This window comes from Oncorhynchus tshawytscha, linkage group LG10 (assembly GCF_018296145.1).
Source record: "Oncorhynchus tshawytscha isolate Ot180627B linkage group LG10, Otsh_v2.0, whole genome shotgun sequence".
Lineage (NCBI taxonomy): Eukaryota > Metazoa > Chordata > Actinopteri > Salmoniformes > Salmonidae > Oncorhynchus > Oncorhynchus tshawytscha.
The window spans coordinates 63764702-63785969 of NC_056438.1; the positions used below are offsets into that span (position 1 = coordinate 63764702).

The window sequence follows — 21268 nt, forward strand, 5'->3', positions numbered from 1 at the left end:
CCCAACCATCCAGGAACAGTTTGGTGACGAACAATGCCTTTTCCAGCATGGTGGAACACCTTGCCATTAAACAAAAGTGATAACTAAGTGGCTCGGGGAACAAAACATCGATATTTTGGGTGCATGTCCAGGAAACTCCCCAGACCTTAATCCCATTGAGAACTTGTGGTCAATCCTCAAGAGGTAGGTGGACAAACAAAACCCCACAAATTATGACAAACTCCAAGCATTGATTATGCAAGAATGGGCTGCCATCAGTCAGGATGTGGCCCAGAAGTTAATTGACAGCATGCCAGGGCGGATTGCAGAGGTCTTGAAAAAGAAGGGTCAACGCTGCAAATATTGACTCTTTGCATCAACTTCATGTAATTGTCAATAAAAGCCAATGACACCAATGAAAAGCTAATTATACTTCAGTATTCCATAGTAACATCTGACAAAAATATCTGAAGACACTGAAGCAGCAAACATTGTGAAAATTAATATTTGTGTCATTCTGAAAACTTTTGGCCACTACTGCACACTACCGTTCAAAAGTTTGGGGTCACTTAGAAATGTCCTAGTTTTTGAAAGAAAATCAAATTTTTTGTTCATTAAAATAACATCAAATTGATCAGAAATACCGTGTAGACATTGCTAATTTTGTAAATGACTATTGTAGCTGGAAACGGCTGATTTTTAATGGAATATCTACAGAGGCTCATTATCAGCAGCCGTAACTCCTGTGTTCCAATGGCACATTGTGTTAGGTAACAAGTTTATAATTTTAAAAGGCTAATTGATCATTAGAAAACCCTTTTGCAATTAGGTTAGCACAGCTGAAAACTGTTGTGGTGATTAAAGAAACAATAAAACGGGCCGTCTTTAGACTACTGCTTTTCTTTCAATAACAAGGACATTTCTAAGTGACCCCAAACTTTTGAACGGTAGTGTGTGTGTATATATATATATATATATATATATTTTTTTTTTTACCTCTCTTCTGAGATTTTCTATTAGCTACAGATTGTATGTTCTACTGAACGCTTCTGGAATACAGACATATTGCTTAAATATCAGAATCACTCAAGTGTTGGGTGCAGGTTGTGTCTCTTGAAAGAAGGAAGGAGGGAGGGATGGAGGGAGGGATGGAGGGAGGGATGGAGGGAGGGATGGAGGGAGGGAGGGAGGGAGGGAGGGAGGGAGGGAGGGAGGGAGGGAGGGAGGGAGGGAGGGAGGGAGGGAGGGAGGGAGGGAGGGAGGGAGGGAGGGAGGGGGAGGGAGGGTTGGATCCTTGAATAAATTGATATCAGTTTATCTAATTCCTGGGCAATCAGAGCCCTGGAATGCAGGCCGAAATTGAGTTTTAGTTGTTGTGAAGCGTCATAAATCAAAGGAGTGTGAGCTTTTTAAGGTGATCAGTCATTTTAGTCAATATGGGAAGAACAGGTTGTGTAAAGGGGTCTTGAGAAACTGTTGCTACTGTGAAGTCTTGTCTGTAGCCAAGGAGATATCTTAGCCAGGCAGTTATGTTTATAAATTAGTAGGACCAGGGAAGTATTCCTGACCACATTACCTACCCAAGAAAACCTCTGGATCCTAGTTATAGACTTCAACTTGGGACAAGGTTTTCCTGGGCAGATCATGTGGTCAGGAAAAAATGTTGCTCCCTACATACCATGCGTCCTAATTCCATTCCTTATTGCTTATTGCTTCAGGGTCTAAGCCACTAATGTCTAAGCTGACATATGGCATTGTTTTAAGATGATCATGGATAATTTAGCTATTTGATTTTGAATTTTAGGACCACTTTAGGTATCAAAAAAGTATATTAAAATGGTTTGATAAAATATTGAATTTGGCCTTTACTACTATAGCCCATATAAATGCATTGAATAACACATTCATAAATTGCAAAAAAAATACTGTCCAAAAATAAATCATAAGGAATACGTTTTTGAAGTGTTTGTCCTATATCTAGGAGATATAGAAAGCTCAGGTAAAATCATTTTTTTTACACATATTTAACCCTTTTTGGGGGGTAGGCACAATACTACCTCCATACTTCCATAAAATGTTTTAACCGGGACCAGTTAACTTCAGACGAGTTCCGTGACACTTGTGGGGGACGTAGAGCAAAACGGGCACCACCATCGTGTTCGTTCGGACCAGTTACAGATGTTTTTGTATGAAGACCGATTTTCGGGATGTCTCATGGTCTGACAAACACAGGTGTAGCTTGGCCACTTTCCACCGCAGATGAGGAAGCTTGGCATAGCGGATGTGGTGGCTTTTGATGGGGATTTTTTTTTAAATTTTTTATTATGTTATTTAGATTGCAGCACTCACTACTGTACGTTAAGAGTGTCTGCTAAATGACTAAAATGTCAAATGTTTATTTTGGGCCATTTTAGTCAGGGAAGTCAATTAAGCAGTCTGACTATTGATTGAAAGTCACCTTAACTTCCTTTGTTAATGGAGAACAGTTCCAGTAGCATATAGTAGAGGCAGGACATGCAGAGTGAATTCTTTCCACCATGTCAACTGCGTGTCAACTGAAGTGCACAACAGATACAGCCCCGAATATCCCATTGCACTGCCAGAGCCGTGTGCAGTGTAATGAACTTCTCATGTGCTTAAAGAATGATGCAGGATGCATGGCGACACAATTGACAGCCTCTTAATGTGTTTCTCAGCAGCGGCCCGGCGTCGGGGCTCTTGGTACGAGCTGCTCGCACACCACCCGCATGCCGCCCTCCTTTAAAACCCACTGGAAAATCGATGGGCGATAAAGTGTTGTGTTCTGGGGGAGGCCCTTCTGATTACTACAGACTGTCAGGCTTCATTAATCTATTTATCTTTTAAAAGAAGGAAAGTGTATCAAATGTTCATTGTTTGATATGTGGGGTTTAGCGTATTCAGTGGAAAGAGGCAACAGACGGGCAGAGATGAAGGGATGGAGAGCGAAAGAGGGGGAAGCAATGAGGAGAGAAGAAGAGAGGTGGTTCAGATCCTTCACAGTTTTATAGATGAGGACATTTGATCATGTCAGGGGAACAGCAGTGAGGTTTTAAGTGGTTGACAAAAATTATTAGACACAAATTATGTTTACCAGTTAAACTTATGTCTTGCCATGTTCTATCAGTTGCATTTATGGCAGATTTGTATTCACAGGTAGCCTTGTTATAAACTGCAGCTAGATGTGAGTCGGTTGAAAATAATTTGGCTTGAAACCAGCGATGTTCATTGCAAATGACTACTCTTCTTCAAGTTGGTGTTCAGAAGCTACCTCTATGTGTAGATAGCATTGTTGTTGTCACGCCCTGACCATAGAGATCCTTTTATTCTCTTTGTTTGTTTGGTCAGGGTGTGACTCGGGTGGGAAAGTCTATGCTTTCTGGTTCTTTGTTTTTGGCCGGGTATGATTCTCAATCAGGGACAGCTGTCTATCGTTGTCTCTGATTGGGAATCATACTTAGGCAGCCTTTTCCCTTTTCTCATTTGTGGGTTGTTGACTTTGTTAGTGGCATGTTTAGCCTTACAGAGCTTCACGTTCGTTTTATTGGCAACATTTAAAATAAAATAATGTACGCTTACCACGCTGCACCTTGGTCCGGTCATTTCCTTGACAACGATCGTGACAGTTGTATCATTCCACAGAGAATAATCATCCACCTTCAACTGACGGTAACCCAGTTACACTTTTTACTGTTTATCCTAGCCCTAACCTTAACTCTTTTTTTCATTGAGGTTAGGGTATAAAGTACATACAATAATATCCAGAGTGGTAACCCAGAGTCCTCCACTCTACCTCAGTGTGTTAGGGGTTATATTAGGGAAGGGCATTTTAAATAATTTAGTAATTTAATATCATGATTTTTTTCTCGCATATCCGGAAAATCGAAATACATGGATTGTTTTTACTCTCTTTAAAATTGGACACTTGTTTGCTGCGCTGCCTTAGCGACTCGGGAGAGAGGGTAAGTGTTGAAGCAGGGCGGGGGATGGCCAGGGGCTGGTGGTGTGTGTGAAACAGGAGGGAGAGAGAAAGTAGTCACTGACTCGCTAGGTCAAAGTTCCCCAACTGGCGACTGTAAAAACACCAGGAAATCAGTTCCAAGTGATTTTCATTTTAGAAATATGTTTCAACACATAAGAGATGTGAATTTATACAAATAATAATAATTGATTGGATTTATATAGCATTTTTTTACTAACTGCAGTACTCAATGCGCTTTACATAGTAGGGGGGAATTCACCTCATCCACCATCAATCTGTAGCACCCACCTCAGTGATACACGGCAACCATTTTTGGGCAAGAATGCTCACCACAGATCAGCTATCAGGTGGAGAGGTGAGGAGTGATATATGCCAGTCAGAAATGAGAGGGATGATTAGGTGGCCATGATGGAATGTGGCCAGGTTGGGCATTTACAGTTGTAAGAAAAAGTTTGTGAACCTTTTGGAATTACCTGAATTTCAGCATTGATTACTCATAAAAGTGTGGTCTGATCTTCATCTAAGTCACAATAATAGACAAACACAATCTGACTAAACTAATAAAACACAAACAGTTGTAGTTTTCAAATGTTTATTTAAGACATTGAGTAATCATTCACAGTGCAGGCTGGACAAAGTAAGTAAACCCTTGAATTTAGTAACTTCCTCCTTTAGCAGCAGCAATTTCCACCAAACGTTTCCTGTAGCTGCTTATAAGACTTGCACAACGTTGAGGAGGAATTTTGAACCATTCCTCCCTACAAATCTGTTTCAGTTAAACAATATTTCTGGGTTGGCTTGATTGTACAGCCCTCTTTAGGTCATGCCACAGCATCTCAATTGGCCTAAGGTCAGGACTCTGACTTGGTCATTCCAAAACACAAATCTTCTTCCTTTTCAGCCATTCTTTAGTTGATTTACTTGTGTGCTTTGGGTAATTGTCTTGTTGCATCACCCAACCTCTCTTAAGCTTGAGGTCATGGACTGCTGCCCTGATTTTCTCCTGTAAAATGTATTGATACACTTCTGAATTAATTGTTTCATCAATGATTGCAAGGCGTCCAGGCCCTGAGGCAGCAAAGCTGCCACAAACCACCATGCTTCACAGTTGGGATGGTGTTGGTGTGCAGTGCCCTTTTTCCTCCACACAGTGATGTGCATTTTTCCCAAAAAGTTCTACTTTTGTCTCATCTGTCCACAGCACATTTTCCCAGAAGCATTGTGGAACATCCAGGTAGTCTTGGGCAAACTTGAGACGTGTATTTTTCAGACAGCAGGGGTTTCCTTCGTGGTGTCTCTCCATGAACACCATTGTTGTTCAGTGTTTTTCTGATAGTGGACACATGAACAGACTTTCGTTGTTTGTAGAGTTTTCTGGAGGTCTTTTGCTGTAACCCTTGGGTTCTTTCTCACCTCTTTTTAGGATTGCTCTTGTTGCTACTCTTCCCTAGGTAGAGTAGCAACAGTCCTGAATCTTCTCCATTTGTAGACAATTTGTCTTACCGTGGATGAACACCAAGGTCTTTAGCAATGCTCTTGTAACCTTTTCCAGCATCGTGCATCTCTAATGTGTCGTCTAAGGTCCTGTGAAAGTTGTTGGGATCGAGGCATGGTTCACACTAACCAGTCTTTCTGGAGAAGAACAGATTTGTCAGTAACCAAGCTTTGTGTGTCTTTATTTAAAGGGCAGGGCACCTGTGCAACCCTCCAATCTCATCTCCTTAATTTAAACACCTGACTCCATATAGCTTTTGGAGAAGTTGACAACACAGAGGTTCACTTACTTTTTCCATCCTGCACTGTGAATAATTACTCAATGTCTTAAATACAAATTTGGAAAGTACAACTGTTTGTGTGTTATTAGTTTAGTCATATTGTTTTTGTCTATTATTGTGACTTAGATGAAGATCAGAATACATTTTATGAGTAATCAATGCAGAAATCCAGGTAATTCCAAAGGGTTCACAAACTTTTTCTTGCAACTCTAGCAATGACACCGGGGTGAGCACCCCTACTCTTACAACAAGTGCCATGGGAATTTAAATGACCGCACAGACTCAGGACACCCATTTTAACATCCCATCCGAAAGACAGCACCCAATGCAGGTGTCACGCCCTGGTCTTAGTATTTTGTGTTTATATAATTATTTGGTCAGGCCAGGGTGTGACATGGGGTTATTTTGTGTTGTGTTGTGGTATTGGGGGTTTTAGTAGGTATTGGGATTGTGGCTGAGTAGGGGTGTCTAGCATAGTCTATGGCTGCCTGAGGTTCTCAATCAGAGTCAGGTGATTCTCGTTGTCTCTGATTGGGAACCATATTTAGGTAGCCTGGGTTTCACTGTGTGTTTGTGGGTGATTGTTCCTGTCTTTGTGTTTGCACCAGATAGGACTGTTTCGGTTTTCATTATTTCATTTCGTTAGTTTTGTAGTTTCTGTATGTATAGGTTTTCCTTTATTAAAATATATCATGAATCATCATCACGCTGCATTTTGGTCCGATCCTTGTTCTACCTCTTTATCAGAGGAGGAGATAGAAGAGAGCCGTAACAGCAGGGCAATGTCCCCAAATTAAATCAAGATTTGAAATTATTTTATTTTAGTCAAATATTATATCTGTTTGGAGAATAAAATCGATGACCTATGCCGCAATATTAAGCTACCAATGGGACATTCAAAACTGTAATATATTTTATGCTTCATAGACTTGTGGCTGAGTGACGACACAATCAACATACAGCTGGCTGGTTATACGCTGTATCGGCAGGATAGAACAGCGGCATCTGGTAAGACAAGGGGCAGCGGACTATGTATTTTTGTAAATAACTAAGATATCAAAGGAAGTCTCAAGCTATTGCTCGCATGAGGTAGAGTATCTCATGATTTTTCATGAGAATTTTCATCTGTATTTTTCGTAGTTGTTTACATACCACCACAATCAGAGGCTGGCACTAAGACAGCATTGAATAAGCTGTATTCCGCCATAAGCAAATAAGAAAACGCTCACCCAGAGGCCGCGCTTGTAGTAGCTGGGGACTTTAATGAGCTAACCCGGAAGCTTATAAGAAATTGAGCTATGCCCTCCGACGAACCATCAACCAGGCAAGCGTCATAACAGGACAAAGATCGAATCGTACTACACCGGCTTTGACGCTCGTTGGATATGGCAGAGCTTGCAAACCATAACAGACTACAAAGGGAAGCACAGCCGTGAGCTGCCCAGTGACACAAGCCTACCAGACGAGCTAAACTACTTCTATGCTCGCTTCGAGGCAAGCAACACTGAAACCAGCTATTCCGGAAGACTGTGTGATCACGCTCTCCACAGCCGATGTAAGTAAGACCGTTAAACAGGTCATCATTCACAAGGCTGCAGGGCCAGACGGATTACCAGGACATGTACTCCAAGCATGTGTTGACCAACTGGCAACTGTCTTCTCTCACATTTTCAACCTCTCCCTGTCTGAGCCTGTAATAACATATTTTAAGTAGACCACCATAGAGCCTGTAACCTGACTAAATGACTATCGACCCGTAGCACTCACGTCTGTAGTCATGAAGTGCATTGAAATGCTGGTCATGGCTCACATTAACAGCATTATCCCAGAAATCCTCGACCCACTCCAGTTTGCATAGCACCCTACCAGAACCACAGATGATGCAATCTCTATTGCACTCCACACTGCATTTTCCCACCTGGACAAAAGGAACACCTATGTGAGAATGCTATTCATTGACTTCAGCACCATAGTGCCCTCATAGCCCATCAATAAGCTAAGGACCCTGGGACTAAACACCTCCCTCTGCAACTGGATTCTGGACTTCCTGACGGGCCACCCCTAGGTGGTAAGGTAACAACACATCTGCCACGCTGATCCTCAACACAAGGGCCCCTCGGTAGCGTCCTCAGTCCCCTCCTGTACTCCCTGTTCACTCATCGCTGCACGGCCAGGCACAACTCCAACACCACCATTAAGTTTGCCGATGATACAACAGTGGTAGGCCTGATCACAGACAACGACGAAACAGTCTATAGGGAGGAGGTCATAGACCTGGCAGTGTGGTGCCAGGACAACAACCTCTCCCTCAACATGATCAAGACAAAGGAGATGATTGTGGATTACAGGAAAAAGAGGACAGAGCACGCCCCCATTCTCATCGACAGGGCTGCAGTGGAGCAGGTTTAGTACTTCAAGTTCCTTGGTGTCCACATCACCAACAAACTAACATGGTCTTAGCACACCAAGACAGTCATGAAGAGGGCACGACAAAACCTATTCCCTCTCAGGAGACTGAAAAGATTTGTCATGGGTCCTCAGATCCTCAAAAGGTTCTACAGCTGCACCATCGAGAGCATCCTGGTTGCATCACTGCCTGGTATGGCAACTGCTCGGCTCTGACTGCAAGACGCTACAGAGGGTAGTGCGAATGGCCCAGTACATCACTGGGTCCAAGCTTCCTGCCATCCAGGGCCTCTATACTAGGCAGTGTCAGAGGAAAGCCCTAAAAATGGACAAAGTCTCCAGCCACCCTAGTCATACTCTTCTCTCTGCTACCGCACTTCAAGCGGTACCGGAGTGCCAGACTAGAGGCTTCGAAACAGCTTCTTCCCCCAAGCCATAAGACTCCTGAACACCTAATCAAATGGCTACCCAGACCATTTGCACCCCCCCCCTCCTTCCCCCTCTTTTACACCGCTGCTATTCTCTGTTATCATCAGTGCATAGTCACTTTAATAACTCTACCTACATGTACATATTTCCTCATCTTTCCGGTGCCCTTGCACATTGGCTCTTTACCGGTACCCCCCTGTATATAGTCTCGCTATTGTTATTTTACTGATACTCTTTAGTTACTTGTTACTTTTTTTTCTTACTCTTATTTGTTTAATCTGCATTGTTGTTTAGGGGCTCGTAAGTAAGCATTTCACTGTAAGGTCTACTGTTGTATTTGGCACATGTGACTCATTTTGTTTGTTTTTTGAGATTGCATGGCTCTGTGCTCAATTTTATACACCTGTCAGCAACGGATGTGGCTGAAATGCCCGAAGGACCCTGTCTTTCAAAGACAATTTGTAGAAATCCAAATAACTTCACAGATCTTCATTGTAAAGGGTTTAAACACTGTTTCCCATGTTTGTTCAATTAACCATAAACAATTCATGAAGATGTACCTGTTGAACGGTCATAAGAAACTAACAGCTTACAGACAGTAGACAGTTAAGGTCACAGTTATGAAAACTTAGGACACTAAAGAGGCCTTTCTATTGACTCTGAAAATCACCAAAAGAAAGCTTCCCAGGGTCCCTGCTCATCTGCGTGAACGTGCCTTAGGCATGCTGCAAGGAGGCATGAGGACTGCAGATGTGGCCAGGGCAATGAATTGCAATGTCCGTACTGTGAGATGCCTAAGACAGAGCTACAGGGAGACAGGACGGACAGCTGATCGTCTTCGCAGTGGCAGAGCACGTGTAACAACACCTGCACAGGACCGGAACATCCGAACATCACACCTACGGGACAGGAACTGGATGGCAACATCAACTGCCCGAGTTGCACCAGGAAAGCGCAATCCCTCCATATTGCGCAATAGGCTGAGAGGCTGGACTGAGGACTTGTAGGCCTGTTGTAAGGCAGGTCCTCACCAGACATCACTGGCAACAACGTCGTCTATGGGCACAAACCCACTGTCGCTGGACCAGACAGGACTATCAAAAAGTGCTCTTCACTCACGAGTCGTGGTTTTGTTTCACCAGCGGTGATGGTCAGATTTGCGTTTATCGTCGAAGAAATGAGCGTTACACCGAGGCCTGTAATCTGGAGCGGAATCGATTTTGAGGTGGAGGGTCCGTCATGGTCTAGGGCGGTGTGTCACAGCATCATCGGACTGAGCTTGTCGTCATTGCAGGCAATCTCAACTAGAGGTCGACCGATAATGATTTGTCAACGCCGATACCGATACCGATTTTATTGGAGGACCAAAATAATCCGATACCGATTAATCGGATGATTTAAAAAAATTAAATACATTATTTTTTATTTGTAATAATGTCAATTACAACAATACTGAATGAACACTTATTTTAACTGAATATAATACATCAATAAAATCTATTTAGCCTCAAATAAATAATGAAACATGTTCAATTTGGTTTAAATAATGCAAAAACAAAGTTTTGGATAAGAAAGTAAAAGTGCAATATGTGCCATGTAAGAAAGCTAACGTTTAAGTTCCTTGCTCAGAACATGAGAACATATGAAAGCCGGTGGTTCCTTTTAACATGAGTCTTCAATATTCCCAGGTAAGAAGTTTTAGGTTGTAGTTATTATAGTTATTATATATGTAGTTCATGTACCTTTGACTATTGGATGTTCTTATAGGCACTTCAGTATTGCCAGTGTAACAGTATAGCTTCCGTCCCTCTCCTCACTCCTACCTGGGCTCGAACCAGGAACACAACGACAACAGCCACCCTCGAAGCAGCGTTAACCATGCAGAGCAAGGGGAATAACTACTCCAAGTCTCAGAGCGAGTGACATTTGAAACGCTATTCCAACTGCTCTTAAACACTAGTAAAACCAAATGCATGCTTTTCAACCGTTCGCTGCCTGCACCCGCACGCCTGACTAGCATCACCACCCTGGATGGTTCCGACCTTGAATATGTGGACATCTATAAGTACCTAGGTGTCTGGCTAGACTGTAAACTCTCCTTCCAGACTCATATTAAACATCTCCAATCGAAAATCAAATCTAGAGTCGGCTTTCTATTCCGCAACAAAGCCTCCTTCACTCACGCCGCCAAATTTGCCCTAGTAAAACTGACTATCCTACCGATCCTCGACTTCGGCGATGTCATCTACAAAATTGCTTCCAACACTCTACTCAGCAAACTGGATGCAGTTTATCACAGTGCCATCCGTTTTGTCACTAAAGCACCTTATACCACCCACCACTGCGACCTGGATGCTCTAGTCGGGTGGCCCTCGCTACATATTCGTCGCCAGACCCACTGGCTCCAGGTCATCTACAAGTCCATGCTAGGTAAAGCTCCGCCTTATCTCAGTTCACTGGTCACGATGGCAACACCCAACCGTAGCACGCGCTCCAGCAGGTGTATCTCACTGATCATCCCTAAAGCCAACACCTCATTTGGCCGCCTTTCGTTCCAGTTCTCTGCTGCCTGTGACTGGAACGAATTGCGAAAATCGCTGAAGTTGGAGACTTATCTCCCTCACCAACTTCAAACATCTGCTATCTGAGCAGCTAACCGATCGCTGCAGCTATACATAGTCTATCGGTAAATAGCCCACCCATTTTTACCTACCTCATCCCCATACTGTTTTTATTTATTTACTTTTCTGCTCTTTTGCACACCAATATCTCTACCTGTACATGACCATCTGATCATTTATCACTCCAGTGTTAATCTGCAAAATTGTAATTATTCGCCTACCTCCTCATGCCTTTTGCACACAATGTATATAGACTCCCCTTTTTTTTCTACTGTGTTATTGACTTGTTAATTGTTTACTCCATGTGTAACTCTGTGTTGTCTGTTCACACTGCTATGCTTTATCTTGGCCAGGTCGCAGTTGCAAATGAGAACTTGTTCTCAACTAGCCTACCTGGTTAAATAAAGGTGAAATTATTAATTTTTTTAAAAATAAACATTCGCGGGCACCCCGCTAACTAGCTAGCCATTTCACATTGGGTACACCAGCCTAATCTCGGGAATTGATAGGCTTGAAGTCATAAACAGCTGCTGGCAAACGCACAAAAGTGCTGTTTGAATGAATGCTTATGAGCCTGCTGCTGCCTACCATCGCTCAGTCAGACTGCTCTATCAAATCATAGATTTAGTTATAACATGATAACACGCAGAAATACGAGCCTTAGGTCATTAATATGGCCGACTCCGGAAACTATCATCTCGAAAACAAGACGTTTATTCTTTCAGTGAAATACGGAAACAAAGATGTCTTGAAAATGTGGTCCAAAATAATCACTAACTACTCTGGTCTTGTACATTTGCATGAAACACAATATGCCTAATTATACCGTTGTAGTAAAATGTATGATATTGATGAACTCAATCAAACAAAATGGTGCTCCCAGTGTACTTCCCCAAATAAATGCTTGACCGTTCTGTATTTTATCTAAAGCGTGGCATCCATAAGTCTAAATATTCCTGTTACATTGCATAACCTTCAATGTTATGTCATAATTACATAAAATTCTGGCAAATTTGTTCGCAATGAGCCAGGCTGCCCAAACTGTTGCATATACACTGACTGCGTGCAATGAACGCAAGAGAAGTGACACAATTTCACCTGGTTAATATTGCCTGCTAACCTGGATTTCTTTTAGCTAAATGTGCTGGTTTAAAAATATATACTTCTGTGTATTGATTTTAAGAAAGGCATTGATGTTTATGGTTAGGTACACATTGGAGCAATGATATGCACCACATCGATTATATGCAACGCAGGACACTAGATAAAGTAGTAATATCATCAACCATGTGTAGTTAACTGGCGATTATGATTGATTGTTTTTATAAGTTTAATGCTAGCTAGCAACTTACCTTGACTTACTGCAGTCGCGTAACAGGCAGTCTCCTCGTGGAGTGCAATGTAATCAGGTGGTTAGAGCGTTCGACTAGTTAACTGTAAGGTTGCAAGATTGAATCCACCGAGCTGACAAGGTAAAGATCTGTCGTTATGCCCCTGAACGAGGCAGTTAACCCACCATTCCTACGCCGTCATTGAAATTAAGAATGTGTTCTTAACTGACTTGCCTAGTTAAATAAAGGTGTAAAAAAATAATAAAAAATTGGCCAAATCCGTGTCCAAAAATACAGATTTCCAATTGTAATAAACTTGAAATCGGCCCTAATTAATCGGCCATTCCGATTAATCGGTTGACCTCTAATCTCAACGCTGTAGGCTCATCCTGACATGACCCTCCAGCATGATAATACCACCAACCATACTGCTCGTTCTGTGCGTGATTTCCTGCAAGACAGGAATGTCAGTGTTCTGCCATGGCCAGTGAAGAGCCCGGATCTCAATCCCATTGTGCACGTCTGGGACCTGTTGCATCTTAGGATGAGGGCTAGGGCCATTCCCCCCAGAAATGTCAGAGAACTTGCAGGTGCCTTGGTGGAAGAGCAGTGTAACATCTCACAGCAAGAACTTGCAAATATGTTACAGTTACAGAGGAGCTGCACTGCAGTACTTAATGCAGCTGGTGGCCACTGTTACTTTTGATTTTGACCCCCCCTTTGCTCAGGGCACATTATTCCATTTATGTTAGTCACTTGTCTGTTGAACTTGTTCAGTTTGTTTGTCTGAATCTTGTTATGTTCATACAACTATTTACATATGTTAAGTTTGCTGAAAATAAACGCGGTTGACAGTGAGAGGAAATTTTCTCTTTTTGCTGATTTTATTGTGTATCATACTAAATGGAGTGTCCTGGATTTCTACCTCCAACTCAGTATGTTGAGGGTTAATATCCTCTGGAGTCCAGCAGAGGATTAGGAAATGGAGGTTTAACAACCCTATGCTAATGGTGGATGTTTATCTAAATACTTTTTTTTTGTCACTGACTCCCTCCCTGGTCTGTACCGTGTCTCATTTCCCAAAGCTGTCCCTGGAGCCCAGAGGAGCTACGGTAATGGCTCCTCCGCTCCTCAGCTTCCCAAACACCATCCACCAGACGTTGGAGAAAAGGGAATTACAAGATTCTCATATGGGCGGCTCTATACACTACACACGGTCCACAGATACATTGTGTAATTGACAGTTTTTTCACTTGCCGTATCGCTAAGTGTAGTTTTGCTATTAGGTTGTGGCTCGAGTGTTGGTTTTGTGCGTCTTTGTTAGGTTGTTGTATTTTGTGTGTGAGTGCGTGCCCCTGTTGTTCTTGTGCGTGCATGTGTGTCTATCTGTGCGCGTCTGTGTTTGTGTCAGAGAGATGGAGAGCGTGTATTCTCTCCTCCTCTCTCTCTCTCTGAGTTTTGGTGTGGTGCGGTTCCCCTGGGGCCCGTGTGTGTCTCAGTAATGCCCTGCTCCTGATTGCTCTGATACAGGTTAGGAATAATGGCTTTAATGATGTGTAAAATGAGCAAGCAGTGCCTGTGACATTTACAGATGGCACCGCCTTGACCTGCACTTCCCAACTGCTGGTTAATTCACAGGAACGGAGAGCACTTCTTTAACTGACCGCCTTTTGCATGCGACCCACAAAACACATCATACTGTACATACCATCATACATACAAAAAAATACCTTGGATGTCATGCCGCACCAACCACCTCCGTCTACAATATACTGTATCGTCCAAGTACTCTTAGCTGTCCATCAATTTCGATGATGCACACACATGTGCACACTCACACCTTTAGGCCTTGCTGAGGCAGTCGATGAATCAATCTTTCAAGAGCGAGGTAGTGTGAGGCAGAATAGATGTGTCCCTCCCTGGCCCTGCCTTCCGGTGACAGCTCAGCTGGACTCAGCCCAAACCCCAGTGGTGCTAATCTGGTCCACCGTTCCCCACTTCTCCCAGTGGACCATCTGCTGTGGAGTGGAGGGGCAGTCATTAGGAGTAGAGACAGCTCAGCATCAAACGTGGACCAATGATCTCTAAATATCTATGCTCAGAGGCCTGATCTCATTGTTTCAAAAATATCTAACGATACCAATTAGTGTCTATCTTAATTGACCAAATCTGCAGTTTATATTATTTATACATTTTACGTCATTGTTATTGTTTAAAGGCATCCAGGCTGATGAACCATGAACTTAAAAGCCCTCTAACTAACAGTTTTATGATGCATGGTAAATTGTGGACAGGAGGACAGACATTGTAGAAGAAGATGCCTTCTCTCATCTCGCTTCACACCACCACACCACAGCCATTAGGCTCTCATTTATTTTTTGTGTTATATGTTAATTAAGGTAATCATCATATCTACCTCCTGATTCTCCACAGTAGCAGAGGTTCCCTCCTATTGGGTTTAGCTTATGTTGCTCCATGTCCACCCACTGCCCTGTCTCTGTACACATCTAATTGGAAATGACTTGTTGATTGTGTAGCTGCTGGATCAATTATATGATCAGATCACAGGGTTAATGCTAATTGCAGGTGTTAATGTGTGCTTGAATCCCCACATGCGTTCATCTGTTAGCTGTGGGCTAAATGTACCCATTGGGTAACATCAGGAGCACTAGCTGTCTTAGTCATCATCATGGTAGCAGATGGCTTTGAAATAGCAACAATAACACCTCATTGTATTGTTCACTCCTGGTATAAATTGTCTTGGAGGAGGACATTTTGACCTTAATCGTTGTGCTAACATGGTACAGAATGACTTTGACTTTTCACAGAATGGAATTACCTCTCCAGTGAGGCTGTGACAGATCCTGCATTAAAAAGCAATATCAACAAACTCTATCAGCATATTATGATACTAATGTTGTCACTGATACTATGACGCTACCATAGATATATAATTATTAGAACTGATATTCCCGTTCACGTCAATGGGTAATAGGGGCTTTGCCTATTCTAGTATCTGGTTTGGTCAATGTTTTTGTCAGCTTGTTTGGCCTTTTAAGTGCTCATCTCTTGCCTGTACTGGTCTGTTCCACGCATGAAGAGCTAGATTTGTTTTCCCAAGTATCCTCATCAGTTTAAAAAATCAGCCATTCATTGCTTTTTTAATCTCCATAATGAAAGTGTTTTAATGCCTCCAATTTATTGCCTGGCCAGTCAACGAAATAATTAGCTTTGTTCAGGTTTTTAGAAGCTGAATGCAGAAGTGTAACATCATTGGACTCTGAGGAAAACTAGGCTGCATATCTAAATGCCATGCTTTTTTTTCTATATGGAAAATGATGGGACATTTGAGGAGAAGAAAGGACACATTCATTACATAAAGGCTTCATGCATCAAAAATGACTGAATTTCTTTGTTAAATTATAAACTTTTTGCCATTTGTTCTGTTTTCTTAACAAGTTATTCTTGATAGGTTAATCTGACCTTTTAACACAAAATATTTCAATAAAACAATAAACCTAAAACTATAAACCTCCTATGATGTTAGACTACACCAGTGAGTGTCTTTTTAACATAACCCAACCCAGACTTCTAAACATACATTTCCTCTACGTTTAAATAAGACACTCTGAGGTATTTATTGATTCTGTGACATGTAGTTGATGTCTCAAACTAAATCAGGTAATTGAAGTTGGTGTCGAGCTAATTGGATTATAGTTTTCCCCCTGAAGAGGAGACCCTCCGCTAGAGAATTGGGATTGATTTAGTCTCTACACTCCGATCCAAATCAGCTAAATCAGGTTCTGTATAGACCGAGGGACCAATGAGTACACGCCCCCCAACCTCTAAATATCCAGTGCCTACAAAATAAAAGCTCAGTATTGTGTCCCTCTCAACCCCAGCACACACAACCTCTGCTTTTACCTGGCTTGGAATCACATGTTCCTAAATTCTGACCTGTTTATACTAGACTGGTTTGCCTCCATTTAGTACATCAAATCTGGGTGTGCAAAGAGAGAGCTGATGAGAGATGTGTTGTAGGAGCCCATTCACATTGTGACTAGTCTCCTCCAATCTCCGACTGGAGGCAGGGAAACATGCTTTATGCAAATGAGCCTGCTATATTTGCTTGGCCCTAATTAGGTAATTACAAATCATTTGTCTATGAGATCAAGCATGTGCAGAGGACTAGAAGATTTACATCAGTCAGTTTCTACTGTATTATCATCATCTTAATGAATTACTTGTGAACGGAGGAGGCATTATGACATGTGTTATAGCATATGTTTTTCAAAGCCCTTGCCCAGGCAGATGACAGGTGACATTTCCATGAAATGTATAACAAATGAATTACAATACCTGCAGCCATTTTACAATGTGTAAGGCCTAATCAGAGTAAAGAAGAAACGGTTTCTTATTGAAAATTTAAACAACAGAAAAATAGATGGATGGAAATCGGGAATAGAAATAGACCAGTAGAATGAATACAAAGGGGTATTTTGAATAAACTGTGTTGGAGTCTGTTGTTTTGAATTCATAGTGATGGCTATGATTTTCAAGTGTACACAATCAGTATCGAGTAGCTACTGTAAGGGTACCCTGATACTGGTTACAGTGAGTATCACTACAATAAGTTGCTTGGATAAAAGTGTCTGCTAAATTGCATTTATTATATTTATTATTAGGCAGTTTTTATAGACGGCAAACGATCAATTACAGAATAAATATTATACCGTTGTCCAACAATAGCCAAGCTGTTTCGATAATGAAAGTCATTTTAATTTAATTTCCTCTGTAATTGATTTTAAATGGCCATATTTCAGCATGTCCGTGTGATTGTTTTGTTTTCCAGAGTCGGAGGAGTCGTTTGAGTTCACCATTGTGTCTCTGACGGGCCAGATGTGGTACTTCGAAGCGTCTACATTTGAGGAGAGAGAGCTGTGGGTCACAGCCATTGAGAGCCAGATTTTTGCCAGCCTGCAGTCCTGTGAGAGCATGAAGAACAAGGTGGGCATGAGAGACAGTGAGGAAGGAGACAATGGGTCTGTCCGGTCATGATTAGTTTAGACCCAAGGGTTTTCCACGACCACATTACTTGACCAGGAAAAACTCTGGTTGCTAATCAGGATGTGTGAATGCAAAATTCGCTCTCGGTTCTTCTCCTCTCTCTCTCCCGTCACCCCCCTCCCTCTCTCTGAGCTGCCATGTGTTGGGCTGTGTGTCAGACAGGTGCAGTGCAGTGTGGGGGAGCTCTTATTACAGCTGACAGACTTCAGAGATGGGAACACGGCCTGTGTCAGAACACAGGGGAGGAATCGCAACGCAACACTGACTCATTTTCATATAATACTTTGTCTGTGCTCTCTCTCTCCCTCTACCCCCTCTCTTTCTTCTCTCCACCCCTCTCTCTCTCTCTTTTTGCCTCCCTGTCTTTCATTCAAAGCCTCCAGTCCTCCCTCCTCTCTTCCCTTCTGTTGTTTGTGATGTGTATCTTTCTGAAATCCTGTCTCCTCTATTCTCTCACTGTAAAGTCATGATGCCTCTCACAGATTCCCTCTTGCTTACCTCCTTCTCACCTCTCTCTCACCTCTGCTCTCCTACAGTCCCGGTTAGGCAGCCAAAGTGATGCGGCTTCCATTCAGTCCATAAGGAACGTGAGAGGGAACAGCTTCTGTGTGGACTGTGATACAGCCAGTGAGTACAGTACCTTGTCAACATCATCAGAGCTATATGTCAATGATTCCCAAGATGTTAAGTGCCAGGTACTGTACACTGCGTGACAAAGAGAGCACAGATGATAAGCAGACTTGGATGTTTTACAATGCTGTAAGTCTCTATTTTTCTCCTCCTTCTCTCCCAGACCCTGACTGGGCCAGTCTGAACCTGGGGGCTCTGATCTGTATAGAGTGCTCAGGGATCCACAGGAACCTGGGGACCCACCTGTCAAGGGTGAGGTCTCTGGACCTGGATGACTGGCCTGTGGAGCTCAGCATGGTGCTGATGGCTATAGGCAACACCATGGCCAACAGTGTCTGGGAGGGGGCCCTGGAGGGGTACACCAAGGTGGGCGCTGACAGCACCAGGTCAGTACCCCACATCTGTCTGTTTGAGGTGGGTTTCTTTGTGTCTGTACTGTCTGTCTGTCTACCGGTCTACAGGTCTATTCATCTGTATTTTGGTTTACTGGTCAGTACCCCTCATATGTCTCTCTCTCTCTCTCTACATTAATAATGGTAACTGTGCGTGTGTGACATCACTTTGCACATACCTGCTAAATGCCTCTGACCAGCACCAAGTAAGCCAAGGTCTGGTCCCCTCTTCTCTCTCCCCAATGAGGGTTGTTTGTCTCTGGGTGACAGTTGAGGCCCAGCATGTCTCTCTGACTAATGACCCTGTGTGTGGATGAGCAGGTAATTAAGGAGCCCATTATGGCGTTAGAGCCCACCCCAGGGGCGAAGCCCCAGGACCCATCAGAGCCCTGTCACATATCCATCACACAGGGCCCGGCTGCCATCACTCTCTCTGTCCTACTATAGAAGAATGGTCTGTAGTGTCTGTACTGTTTCTGACCTACATTAAGAGAAGATGTAACGATATACTACTCAAGTGCTAAATGGCTTGGTTTTTCATATTTTGGTCTCATTGTTACCATTTATTGTATTGGAGTCACTGACATTGAATAGTCATTTTAAACAACTGATTGTCAGAGGAAAACAGCATTTCTTAATATCTCATAGGTAATCGTTGATCAATGATTATTAAAATGTCGATATCTATTTGTTGGCAGAGAACTGGACAAAAGAGGAATAATTGTTTTCTCAGGATTCCATTACCTCAGCCCTGCTCCTCTATCACCACAAAGCATCTGTTGTGCAAATATAGGAGACAAAAAGGTGAATGAATATATTATCTCCAATCTGATCCCCACCATATAAATCTTACTTTGTTGTCTCGTCTATAGAGATTGAACATTAAGATTAAACTTCAAGATTGTTCTATCTCTATGGTCTCATCATCATCATCTTCCCTTGGACTTGAAGTGGTTCTGATGTTAACTGTGTCACCGTGGTGACATGGTGCAGCTTTGTGATGGAACCCAGGCAGCTGGTGTAGCGTTCCCACCCCACCTCCTACTAAACATTAGTGACACGTAATTTAAACGACTCAGTAACTAGGCTACCTGAAGCTACCTGCCTCACATCTGATTGAATGTCTCCTGCAACACTAGTTCTGCCGGCTCGCTCCTCAGCTTTTTAACATTTTTACTTAAAAGCCGTTCATCCACACGATTGGTTTAGCTTTTTAGAAATACTTATGTGAAAGTAGAATGTACAAATTTGCATTATAGTCAGGTTTATGTAGATATCAACACTTGTCATTACTAATCAACATGTAGGCTAGTTTTGTGGTCGTTTTTGTATTGGTTTGTATCTTTTGAAGGACTAATACATTTAGTATTTTTTTTATCAGACTTCCCCAGTGCCATCAATGGCTTTCAGAGGTAGTTTAAATGTATCACCCAATAATTTCATGAATAAAATGTATTTATTTGTATGTCATAAATGATGTGTGTGTACATCAATAGATTATGATGACATACATTTCTCTCAAGAAATGCAGCGCTGGGATCTTTCTCCAGTCAGCATATTGGAGGGGAGTTGTTCCTTTAATTAGTGTCTGCCGGTCGGCATGATCTCCACGTCACCTCTAATTGTCTGGCATGCACGTGAGAGAACGCAGGCAGGCAGACAGGCAGGCAGGCGGGCAGACTTACAGACAGGCAGATAGGCAGACAGACTTACAGGCAGACAGGCAGGCAGACAGACTTACAGACAGGGAATCCACCATACACACATCTCCCTCACCCCTCCTCCCCTGTGTCTCATTTGGGGAGGAAGATGTCCGGGAGCGTGAACGGATGTGGAAGGCTATCCCTCACCGGCGCTGGCCACTTTACTGTCACCCCTCTGTAGGTTGGAGCACCATGCGGGGCCCTTGGCCATGGCCAGGTAATAGCTCTGCTCTGACGACCAGAGGAGAGGAGAGAGAGAGAGGAGACGAGCCCTCCTCCTCCTTCACTTTGGTTCAGAAATAATTTGCCGCTCCCACATGCTGCCTGCAGGGGCTGTGTGGTAATACAAATGAATCACATCACTAACCCCTCGAAACCTGCGCACTCATTTTAACTCCCTCCTTCTCGAACGGACACAAGTGTCTGGGAGAATGGATGCAGCATCACTCTTTCTCATCCCTTGTTCTCAGCTGTTTTTAGAATTACGACCCCAGTGTGGATTGCAGAGAGGCTGTAGTTTAGCCTTCTTTTGGATCAAGCTAAGCCATAATGATCCTCTTTCCCCCCGGAACCCCAAAGTTCCCAGACCGCAGAGCCTGTCCGGATACTCACAGGTTAGGGGTGCGGGAGCATCAACCGGCAAGCGGCCACACTCAAACTCTCCAAAGAGGCTTTAGAATAGCTGGCCTTGCCAGGAGCTCTGGTGGAGGTGGGGTAATTAATTTAGACAAATGAATGAGCGGAGCGGGGGTCTCCCATCCAGTCCAGCACGGTGCCACGGCTGTCTCTCCAAATGAAACCCACAGGTCACTGATTAGCCCCTCCCGCCGGGGAGACGATTCACCACTAATTACCCAACATGCCACTGTGTTTCAGCACCAGCAAGGTAATATAGGGCCAACTGAAGTAGATTGTTGTAGCAAGCGATTTATATA

At 43.0% G+C, this 21268-nt stretch overlaps 1 protein-coding gene across 3 annotated transcripts in view; it reads left to right on the plus strand.

Annotated features, from left to right (window-relative positions):
• Positions 1-21268, plus strand: part of LOC112260627 (arf-GAP with GTPase, ANK repeat and PH domain-containing protein 3) — a 276883-nt gene that overhangs the window by 234920 nt on the left and 20695 nt on the right. For all 3 annotated transcript variants that reach the window (XR_006084347.1, XM_024435894.2, XM_024435893.2), the window contains exons 14-16: positions 17394-17548; positions 18145-18235; positions 18402-18624. Coding sequence is in view for 2 of the 3 variants with exons in the window: in XM_024435894.2 (XP_024291662.1) it covers positions 17394-17548; positions 18145-18235; positions 18402-18624 (469 nt within the window). In the remaining variant the exon portion in view is untranslated. The remainder of the gene's footprint in view (positions 1-17393; positions 17549-18144; positions 18236-18401; positions 18625-21268) is intronic.